We start from the raw sequence: 12656 nt of genomic DNA on the forward strand, positions 1-12656 counted from the left end.
TGCTCATTTGCTGCAGATAGTAATAAGCAGATCGCAGGTAATGGAAGTGCCTTGCTTCAGAAAAGACGGTTAGACAATCGGACACTGTCTGCAAAGGCATCAGCCAACATCCAGTGCGATCATTGCCATGCTAACCCTACGCTGTTAGTTCAGCCATAATTGGCTTGTCTTTAAGGTCTGGGAAAGTTCATGTTTCTTCTTCTGAAGCCATCTTGAGTTTCAACAAAATCTCAGAATATGTAGACATTGCTAGCGTCGTCGCGCCCATAAGAAGGGAATAGTACAATTCATCGGCTTAATCGAGCAGTATCGTAATTTCAGGGTCATTACAGCTATAAGCTGGAGGGGTAGACACTTGTCAACAAGAAAATGGCCCCTCACAGCCCTCTGATCAGTTTTCACTGGCATACTTATCTTCATCGTTAGGACTACTTTTCTACGTTTGATACCGGAGGCATTTTGAAACTCTATTTGCACAGATTTGAAAGACCGAAAATGTCCACTACATGAATGATGATAACGTCTGCTGCATGTAAATCTCGTAAAAAGTATTAAATCAGTCCCTTTACAGCATGTCTCCACTCATCTGAACGGGAATCGCAGACCTCTAAAATAGTCTCAACATACTGGTTAGTACGTACCCAGCTTAATTGCCCTATGTCATATTCAACAATACGACCACAGAGTATGCGGTCTTTATGAGTTACAAAACCTCCACTTGATTGCCGCTTGGTTCCCTTTTTTACAGAACTACACTGTTGATCTGTTACATGACTTGTAATGCTTTTATCATTTCTGTTCTGCTGAGGACATATCTTTACGAACATTAGTATCAGCCTCAATTACAAGATCGTCCTCCCGTTCCACTATAGCTCCATTTATTTCCTTCAATTCTTCCCACTGAATAGCAATCCAATCATTGCTGGAATTCTCAATATCCTCCTTGCATATTGGTTACAACTCTTGCTTGAATGTGTTGGCACACATTATTAAATCATCAATGAAAATAAGAGACACTACTAACTTGCTTACTGCCCTGATTAGAAGTTCTGCAAAATAAGCAGAATAGGCCCAATATATGTCAATTTTGACACAAACTTGTGAAAAACAATATGTGTGAGGCCGCTTTTGGTATACGTAGGACTTATATGTTTGTGCAACGGTGATCCGTATAAATAATGTGTTGTTTAAAATATTTGTACAACGGTGTTCTGTATTTATATTGTGTTTATTTTATTAAACTCAAGTTTCAAAATCGGAATGGATACTTTATGAACAGTTGTACTGGGGACCAGTATTTACAACACAACTTGAAACAATGGTTTATTGCAAAATGACGATAAAAAATAATAACACATATAAATTATTCTGCTTTATTGTCCCAATACCTAGTCACTAACATTTGCTTATCTTTACTGCTTATAACTTAAAAAAGATAAATTCACAGTAATGCTGATGATATTTTAAAAGTGTTGCTTCCTTACCTCAATTTGATTTCACTTTGTCATTGCCTGTTTAAATTAGGTCTTCTATTTTCAATGAAATCAAATGGTGTACTTATCAACAAGTGATGTGACTTTTTAAAATGTCTTTTATAAGACAAAGACATATTCTGAAACAGGAAACGTATGATTAGATACAAGTATAGCTATTTTGTACGAGTGCAACATGTGATTATAATTTGAAATGCTTTCTCAATTAGGCCTATCAGCCTCTTCAGCCGACTAAAACCAGGTTATAGGTCTAAACCCATATTTATTCCAATTACACTAAAAGGTGTGTTGCTTGGTATGTCGATGTTGACAAACATATTTGAGTTACCTTACAATGGCTCATTTTCTTAATCATTAACAATGAGTCCGTACTTATGCACTTGTGGTCATTTTGTTAGGCGCCATTTGGACAACATGTTCATTATTAATGATGTGTAAGATTCTAATATAATTTTGAATGATCGTATTGTGTTCTATGTCCCCCGAAACCTAAGTATAGACACCAAAATCATCAAACTTGAGTGGATAGTCAGATAGTTAGAATTATTAACAGGTTTGGTGGCCATCTTGGACGCCATCTTGAAAAACAAAATTCCGGAAGTTCGATGATGGTAATTTGTTATTTAGTTCCTCAAACCCTACAAGGATCAGTTAAAATACCTTTTGTAGAAATGTTTTGGGTCTTACTTAAAATATAAGTGTACATGAACAAATGTGTACAACTTATAAATACAAATCATTCCATATGTAGGCTGTCTCTAAAAGATATTTATTGCAATTCATTTCGTCTGTCATTTACTCTCTGGAACCCAATTCCCTATACGTCGATGAATAATGAAAAGGAAACAATTTAATTTTTCTTAATAAAAGAAAATTGTCTTACTTAAAATTTCTTTAATTGAATCTATTTGAACCATATATAAATAAACATCATTGTAAATGTAGGTTGTTTTTTTTAAATATGTATTGCGATATCTTTCTTCTTTGTATTATGTATTTATAACCCAGTTCCTTATAAGGTTTGAAGAAGGAAATACGGAACGTATTGTTTATTAAAACGAATGAGGAACTGGTAATTGCAGAGTAATGTTAATCAAATCGTTTTTAATGCGTTATTGTTTTTAAGGTGGGCATTAATATTGAGCAATTATTTTATTATAGACCCGTTTCGAGCACAAAATGCGCTATAAATTGATATACATCGCAATTCATTAGAACAGTAAGCTCCATCGAGCAATACGAAACCCTTTTTCCAGACCTCTTTCATGCCGGAGGAAGACAATGACGGATACATTAACAATAATAACTTATTGACGGATACATTAACAATAATAGCTTATTGAGGGATACATTAACAATAATAACTTATTGACGGATACATTAACACTAATAACTTATTGACGGATATATTAACAATAATAACTTATTGACGGATGCATTTACAATAATAACTTATTGACGGATATATTAACAATAATAACTTATTGACGAATACATTAACAATAATAGCTTATTGACGGATACATTAACAATAATAACTTATCGACGAATACATTTACAATAATAACTTACTGACGGATATATTAATAATAATAACTTATTGACGGATACATTAATAATAATAACTTAATGACGGATATACTAACAATATAACTTATTGACGGATACATTAACAATAATAACTTATTGACGGATATATTAACAATAATAACTTATTGACGGATACATTAACAATAATAGCTTATTGACGGATACATTAACAATAATAACTTAATGACGGATACATTAACAATAATAACTTATTGACGAATATATTAACAATAATAACTTATTGACGGTTTTTTAAACAATAATAACTTATTGACGGATATATTAACAATAATAGATTATTGACGGATACATTAACAATAATAACTTATTGACGGATACATTAACAATAATAGCTTATTGACGGATACATTAACAAAAATAACTTATTGATGGATACATTAACAATAATAACTTATTGACGGATATATTAGCAATAATAACTTATTGACGGATACATTTACAATAATAGCTTATTGACGGATACATTAACAATAATAGCTTATTGACGGATACATTAACAATAATAACTTATTGACGGATACATTAACAATAATAACTTATTGACGGATATATTAACAATGCCTTTGATATATTAATGCTTTCCTAACATTCTCTTTTTTCTGGTGCGTTTAACATTAGATGGCATTGTTATAGTGTACCCATTTTCATATGTGTCCATGTCTTATTAATATAGAGATAACAAGCGCGGACTAATTTATGAGTATATACTCTTAAAACTGCCCGTTTGATAACATTTGTGTGCTAAAATGTTACTAAACGCTCATAAAAAGTTAGAAGAAAAGATAATAGATATTTGCATTACATTAACAAAATTTAAAAGGATATTGACAAATCAAACGCGTTTAATGACATACAATTCCTCACAAAATATTCAGGACATTAACAGCTCACGTGAGTTAACATTGAATCTGGTACATTTTATCATGCTATTTGCTATGAAATGCAATCGAAGCGTTTATCTGTTTGATTATAACATTTATCATCACATGTGATAGTACAAGTCCGTCCTGTTTACATGAGCTATATATACACCATTAATAGTCGATTCGCAATGTTTAATAGTATGATAAGTTAGTGTACTTGAAATAAAGAAAACGTTCAAACACACATAAGCGAAAAATATATGCTGTACTTCAATATGTGATTCAAACATTTGTCTTATTGTGGACGGATCAGTTTATGGATATGACATCATTGGAGACAATCCGCGAACATACGCGTGAACCACGAGTGTTTCCGGCGGGAGCACCAATGAATACTTCAGGGGAAACAACCGACGACGACGATGCTGACGAGGACGTTCCGCTTGACCTAGTTTCCGAGAGGGCGCGACAATTCCTGGGGAGATTCCTGAAAGGATTCTCCAGCGGTCTGGGTGTCTATTCCGGTATCAAGATCGTCACTGCCCTAATGCGGAACCCTTTCCGGCAAAGGTAAACAAGCGTGAAAGATATGTATTGTGTGAAAAACAGTGCAAAGTGTTTTCAAGAGACAAAATTTTAAATATTTTTCACAAAACTATGCACGAATGTGATCTAATTAATCGTAATTTAATTGTGAATAAGTCTACTACATAAAAAATCTAAACGCGCAAATGTGACTTTTTGCATAAGAAAACCTCCATGTTCGTGTATTCCTGACATAGAATGTGATGTATTAGATATATTCTGCAATATGCAAAAGCAATTATATGCAAGACTTATTTTTCACATACATCGGTCCTATCAGTCATTAGGCTTATGTATCGCAATAGTTAGGACCCTATCTAATTAAAGATCTTGTGACAAGTGCAAGTTATCTTAAAGTTATCGTAGCTTCAAACTATAAAGTTTGTCAAAGTTCCTGAAATGCAGAATTTAAATAAAACAAATGATATAACATCATTATAATTTAAAGGTATCGTTAATTTGGCGATGGATTTTAGTAAGATTAATTTTGAAGGAAGCTTATTGCAGATATAAGTCGTGTTCTGAGAAAATTGGGCATATTGCATGTGCGTAAAGTGTCGTCTCAGATGAACCTGTGCAGTCCGCAAAGGCTAATCAGGGACGACAGATTCCGCCTAATTTGGATTTTTGCTAAGAAGAGTCTTCATTTAAACGGAAAATGTCATAAAAGCGGAAAGTGTCGTCCCTGATTCTGCACAGGCTAATCTGGGACGACACTTTACGCACATACATTATGCCCAGTTTTGCTCAGAACGCGACTCGTGTGTTTAATAATACCTTCACAAGTCCTGTCTACATTTGCTGTTTCAGCCTACCTATCATCAGAGCAGAGCTTCTGGCAAAGGACAGTTTCCGGTTCGCTGCGTTCCTGGGTCTGTACCCAAGCCTGTACGATCTGGCGCTAGAGTTGCTGGAGCAGTACAGGCGGAAAAGGGTAGGTGTGGCTTTCCGGTTCACTCAACACATCGTCGTAAACCATGTTCGTTCAAAAACGACTTTGTTTTGATAGATCGATGGGAACTTGTTTGATACAACTTGGTCCATAAGATGTATTAACAAGGGATTTGACTGGTAACGTGTCTGATTCAGCACGTGTATGTAAACTACTACATGTCCTTCCTATTTATAATAGGGATTTCTTTCTTTTCAATTTTGGCGCTGGAATTTGTTTGATGCCAATGCGCCACGTTGAATTTAATATTATGCAATGCATTATATGCGTGATATTTGTTCTACATGTAGTTTCAGAGATATTGAGGAATATCGTATATTGATTCTCCATTGGAGGGCCAATACTTTAGACATTGTGTTAGTCAGTATTGTTATTCCGCTTGTTCAAACATAATGCATGTACTTTTTAATATATTTCATTGTTTTCAAATCGCCATTTTAACAAGCTGTGAACAAGTTCCTTTGACGAGTGAATGCATAAATGGTCGTGGCTAGAGATTAGTATAACTGTCAGTTTAGTACGTGTGCACGTGTTATTAATTTCTTTATAGTAAATACACGCAACGTGTACGCAACATACTACGAATACATGTGCATTGCTATAAGCAATACCGACGGTCATACATTGCTGTAACTGTCACCACTATCGTCATCAATAATATTGACATGTGTACCACAAAGACGGTCATCGCAAACTGTTTGCGTCTGATTTACAATACATTAGTTTACTTTATTTATGAACTGCTATGAATTGTTGGTTGAGTTTATTATAAAAAATAATTGCAAAGTGTTGAACACAAATACATTTACCACGCAATGTTTAGAAAATATAAGCGAATAGCTTGGCGACTGCATGTTTAGAAAAAGCAAACCACGAGCCTTGGCAGAGTAGATCCTTTGATCGCGCGGAGAAAATAATCTTATCTGTGTTACCTTTTTTGCTACATTGTATGTATCCCTTCATTTTCGAATTGTTCTTGTTCAAGTCAAACACAAGAAAGAAATGACTGAAACATACGCTTAAAACCCAAATTATGTCTTGGAATAATACTAAATACAGTAACGGCAACATACTGTGCATAATTGCTGTATTAAAATATGTTATTTGTGATGCTCGACCATTAAAACAGGTATGATAATTGAATAAACAATATAATCGCCGTTGCGTTATGGATATGGTGTCCGCCTACCGACTGGGGGAGGGTCACGTGTTCTTTCACTCTGGACCAGCAGACGATTTATTTCATAAATAAGTCTATCTTACGGAGGAATCCGAGATAGCCGATGTATCGAGATTGGTGTTCTTTACCACCCGTGAGAGCGTTATTTAGATCCCCCCACCCTTAGACACCAAGTACCAGGAAACGGACGCGAAAGCATTCCGAATAAGCCTTAGTCATTCGATGAAATTCTATACATATACACAATATCACAAGGCGTGACATAAAGTAATTAATAGTCATTTGCGAAAAGATGTAGGTTTTTCATAGTTTAAATACTCACATACGATATGATATAAATTCTATTTTAACACTGTCGGATAGATATCTTTGGTAGAAATATGAGGACTATTCGTGCCTTGTTCTGTGAAAATATGACAAAATGCATGTGCCTTAAGTGTCGTCCCAGATTAGCCTGTGCAGTCCGCACAGGCTAATCAGCGACGACGATTTCTGCTTGAATGGTATTTTTCGTTTAAAGGAAATCCCTTTTTATCACAAATCTAGTTTAAGCGGAAGTGTCGTCCCTGAGTAGCCTGTGCGGACTGCACAGGCTAATCTGGGACGACACGTTACGCACATGCATTATGCCCAGTTTTCTCAGAACAAGACACATTTAATTAAAAGCTGTAACAAGATACCGTTCTTTATCTTGAATCACACCGATTGCATGGAATAAAATCAAAATACAAATTATCAATATTTATTTTGTAGAGATACTGCGTTCATCATCGCATTTTCGAAGATGTTGATAATATTACCAACGAGAGCTTTATAAAATGAATTTTCAAGATAATATGCTAATTCCCTTATTACCTCATTTCCGTGTATGGTATTGAACCAATTAGAACACTGTCTCCATTTTCACGTGTGCCGATTATGCTTTAATGCCTGCTTTCAAACTCACATTAAGTTAAGTATTGTATGATACTTTTTAGTTAATGAATTTGATGATATGAACGCCATCTTTCTAGGACGACTGGAATAGCGCTCTAGCGGGCGGTCTCGCCGGCCTAGCCATTGTGGTTGAGGATCGAACCCGTCGTCGGATATACTGCCTGTTCGCTATCGCCCGGGCCATAGGCGCCGTGGTGAGCACCCTGGTGAGGCGAGGCTTACTTCCGGCCATGCCTTACAGCGAGACGATGCTGTTCTGCTCGTGTACTTCCTTTCTCGTATATTGCACGGCGCTTAAACCGCAATACCTGCTCACCGGATACTACAAGTCCGTGCTCAAGTGGTCAAGGGACTATACTGACCGAAAGTTGACAACGCTATTCCGACAGCCGGGGCCGGATTTTCTCACGTGCTCTGACGTGGGGCTGCACGAGGGAAGCTGTATGCGACACGCGGTGACGGACTTTACTCGGAGCCTTCCAGCTTTCGCGAAATTGTACCTGCCCATTCATCTAGCTCCTATCATATTCTTCAAATACAAGCTGTTTCTGAAAAGGTATTATTTTATGCTTTCTGATGGTTTATAGAGAATCAGTAAATTAAAACTGATATTTCTTTATTTAAAAAGGTGAAAAATAACAGTGAAAATTATCGATAATTTTCATTGTTTAACCGAACTCTTTTTATATATCTTTGGTATCCCCATTGTGACCCCCAATTAAAGGCGATTTTACCAAGGGCGACTACTCTGCATCGATGTTTATAAAACCATACGGATGAGTTTCCGTTTAAAATACAAGGGGCGCCAAACGGAGAATTATATTATCCGGAATTATACAGAAATAATCATTTGTAAGCATACAATAAAAAGAAAATTAGTTTGATTTTGGTGGAGTATCGATTTTAATTCTTTCGTCGTCATAGAAAAAATATATGTTCACTTGCCGCTGCGCCATTCGTGAAAATATCATTTTCTATGATCACTCGTAAATTATAATCGATATTCCATCAAATATAACAAATATCCTTTATGTCAACTGTTAAAACTTTAAGGTATATTGAAGTGGACTGTTTAACTATTGTTTCAAATATATTAATGCTACGTAATAAAACATCAGTTTAAAATATAATACGACATTATCTGGAAAACAAAAAGGTTTTCAAAGACACTCCAGATATGAGTATAACATCATCACTGTGTGTGTTATTTTTATTATCTTACTTTACCATTTGCTAAACAGTGTTCGACACTACCTTTTCTGAGTAAGGAGTTCTTGGGACTCTCTCTTTCTGAAATTTTGGAGTCCGACCATACTTCAGGTAGTCCAAAAATTAAGTATTGCCATCATTGTAATACAATTATAAGTATACACAATGCATCTTCTGAAAACAAACTTGTAGATCAGATAGAGGTTTTCATGGGATGAAAGAAAAATACGTATTCGATTGCAAAGTCCAAATGATGGAATTGTTCTGGTTGTGTATATGCTTCCGACATTACTTAGTTTTGATTGAACGCTTCTCACTATCAATAGACCAGTTGTCTATAATCTTCCTTGTTAAGAAAAAGTTACAGTTCTCAAGCAGTGGCTGAAGTGTGCGGTTATGACTTGGTATTAAAAACTTCCTTCTGCAGTATGTAGAGGGTGAATATTAAATTATTACGATTTTTATGTGACAATAAACAAATGCAACTTAAAGTTTTTAGAGAAAGTGTTCGATAATAACTATACGAAGTAAGGTGTTTTTTGTACAGACATTCTGAGTTTGCGAAACAGAGGGATTTTTTTATAATTAAAAAGATGATTCGGAAGGAGTCCGACGGACTTCCTTAACACAAAAACATGGAATCCGAGTCTCATTTCCAGGAGTTTCGGACCACCGTACTCCCGTTGGACTCCCGTTAGTGTCGAACACTGCTAAAGTAACGCATAGTTTCTAACCCATAAGATTTATTACATGTTATCTTGTTCAACTGGCAACAAAGTTCGTCAAGGATGCGATGGTTTATTCAAGACACTTGTGATTAGCACTTGATGGTTCGTTCCAAATCCGTATTCGGTCTGAATGCTAAACTTAGGTTAAAATATGACCATACACGGTATAAGTATAATATGCTGGGCCGTACTCTATAAAAAGAAGGTTTAATGCATGTGCGTAAAGTGTCGTCCCAGATTAGCCTGTGCAGTCCGCATAGTTTAATCACGGACGACACTTTCCGCCTTAACTGGATTTCTGCTAAGAAGAGATTTTCAGTGAACAAAAAATACCGTAAAAGCGGACAGTTTCGTCCCTGATTAGCCCTTGTGGACTGCACAGGCAAGTATGGGACGACCCTTTAAGCACTTGCATAAAACGCCCTTTTTTCGCAGAGCATGGCCCATATATACATATATATAAACCAAAGCACGCCTAATATTTTTCGATATAATTCGCAGACCAATGCGACTACTGAAAGCATTTCTCAAGAACATCGTCTTTTCCACCGCCTTCCTCGCCACCATGGTCATGCTAGCAAAGTATGGCATCTGCCTATTGCGCAACTTCCGGCACGCGCCACCGCCACTTCCGGGCTGGATCCCCGCCTTAGCCGGAATAGTCGCCGGTCTGGGTGTGCTATTTGAGAGAACCAACAGACGTCGGGAGCTTTCGCTGTTTCTAATTCCGCACACTCTATATGCCGTTTACCTTTGGGCAAAAGAAAGGGGCGTGATATCCCATTGGCGGAACAGTTCTATTCTAATTTTTGCGCTGGCGATGGTTCCAATAATGCACGCTTATGAGCGGGAACCAGAATCGCTCAATTTGCTACTGCACAGTGCATTGAAATATTTTGTTGGAAAGCGAATCAGCACAGTTGAGCGACAAAAACGACGGACAGTGAGCGAGATGAGCACGTAGTGTATGCACGTGTTGTAATTTGTACCGTTGGGCGCGAGACCGTACAATTACGATGTATCCTGTCACATTCGCATATCGTTGCACTCATATATTTATTTATTTGTGTATTTATGTATATGCAATAATAATGTGATACTGATTATACTTGATAATGATATTGCGTGTTATTTATCTTGCGCATCTGTAATGCCGCAAAATGAGTGCAGCTGTGCAAGGTAATTTAACGCAAGAAAATAACGTAAACGTTACAATGGACCATTTGACGAAATTCGTCGATGTGAACACGCGACGGCAGCTGTGTGAAAAAAATTAAAGAAACAATTGTTTTAGCCAGTTGTGTTGGCAAACAATACGGATTGTCAATACTAAAGAAGCTCAGGTATCGCAAGCAACTCAGGAAGGCCCGGACTATTCAAACAGCTGTGAAGGTTCCTTTTAAGAACAAAGCTTAGGTGGGGGCGGAAATACAATAACGACGTATATACCGTTACCTACTGAAATACTCTTTTTATGTATTCGTTGGTTCTTTTCGTTATTTTTTCAATTGTGTTACATCGCATAGATCTTGCATGTACCTTTTAAGAACAAAGTATAGGTGGGAGCGAAAATACAATAACGACGTATATACCGTTACCTACCGAAATACTATTAAACAACAATTCATCGGTTCTTTTCGTTATTATTAAATTGTGTTACATCACGTGAATCTTTCATAGAAAAAAATCCCGGGTATTCACGTCAGCTAAAGCGTATTGTGCTGTCTTAAATTATTGAATAAACAAATATACCATTATCTACAACCATTGCGAAAATCCTTTTGTTTTCATTGTTTTATATAAATGTGTCCCCATACCGTGACTATCATACGTGTTTTAATTTTGTAACCTGAAAACAATATCAATGATAAACAGTGTTAATAAACATGTTGTTATGATCCAATACACATAGCAAAATGTTATTGACTACCTTTATCGCTCAAACGTGGTAATACTTGGTAACTTGTTAAGAGAAAACCAAACCGCGATAAAGACAAGGCATAACATACAATTATGAGTAAACAATTAGCATCAATGATATGTATTACCTATAACCAGTACACGGCATGACACTAACTCCATTTACAAAACATGTGCTAAAGTTGCCCGGTTACTCTCCAGTATACTACCCGGGTACGGAAAATAAGCTTGAATGAATCCGGCCATATTTCGCGATATTTTTAGTACACTTTCCATATCAAGGGTATATGGGAGTATACTTAAGCGTACCGACATACATTCAAGTAACATCTGGGCCGACGATGAACAATCGACCTTAAGTAAGGCACCGACAACGAACTGATAATTATTGACCAATGACAGCCATACTTAGACCAAACCAAAACGCAAACTTCAGTTTGTTTTCTATTTTTATTAGTATAGAGCGACCGTATTCATGTGGGTTTAATAAAAGTGTTACCATGCCAGGCACTATATTGCCAGGTTTATTGAAAAGTGAAACACGGGCTTTTTGGCATGCGATTTCACTAAATACAACTTTGAAAACCCTGTATTCGTTGATAATCACCCACTTGATGTTCGCTACCACACCGCAATCATAGACGCTGGACACCATGTTTGAACATATTAGCATAAAATCAATAGTTTTACGTTTTCTAGTCATCCAACTCTCATACAAGTTTTCAATATGTGAATTGTCACGAGAGTTTTGACATTTGACCTCACACTTGATAGGGGTCATTGATTCTGGTTGACCTATTTGACCTCACAATCGATAGGGGTGATTGACTCTGGTTGACCTAACAATCGATTAGATAGGCTTCATCATATTCCTCGATCACATACTAATGGAGCCGGTATGAAATATTATTATCTGTTCAGAATTATTAAATTTATTTTCAGTCTAAGCCAATCGGTAAATTTCGTATTGTGACAAGAGTGTCTCTCATGGGTATGACTTTGAGGATTCAATTCTCCTCAATTTCATATTGCGTAATGTTTGTATTCAACATAGTTTTCATTGATATTTAATTGATCATGCTTTCATTACATCATACTAATCTACGTAAACAGAGCTTTTTTAAGACTTAATGTATAAGAAATATACTTTATATATGGGTAATACAAACAAGAAAACCA

At 36.2% G+C, this 12656-nt stretch overlaps 1 protein-coding gene across 2 annotated transcripts in view; it reads left to right on the forward strand.

Annotated features, from left to right (window-relative positions):
- Positions 1-3931: 3931 nt before the first annotated feature.
- LOC127850296 (uncharacterized) overlaps positions 3932-12656 on the forward strand; it is a 186849-nt gene continuing 178124 nt past the window's right edge. Inside the window, exons 1-4 of one of the 2 annotated variants that reach the window (XR_008035190.1) lie at positions 3932-4537; positions 5363-5486; positions 7698-8176; positions 10059-10949. Coding sequence is in view for 1 of the 2 variants with exons in the window: in XM_052383237.1 (XP_052239197.1) it covers positions 4284-4537; positions 5363-5486; positions 7698-8176; positions 10059-10521 (1320 nt within the window). In the remaining variant the exon portion in view is untranslated. Of the gene's footprint in view, positions 4538-5362; positions 5487-7697; positions 8177-10058; positions 11322-12656 lie in introns of those variants that run through there. The other variant, XM_052383237.1, reaches the window with a different exon arrangement.

This window comes from Dreissena polymorpha, chromosome 11, assembly GCF_020536995.1.
Source record: "Dreissena polymorpha isolate Duluth1 chromosome 11, UMN_Dpol_1.0, whole genome shotgun sequence".
In the NCBI taxonomy this organism is placed as follows: domain Eukaryota; kingdom Metazoa; phylum Mollusca; class Bivalvia; order Myida; family Dreissenidae; genus Dreissena; species Dreissena polymorpha.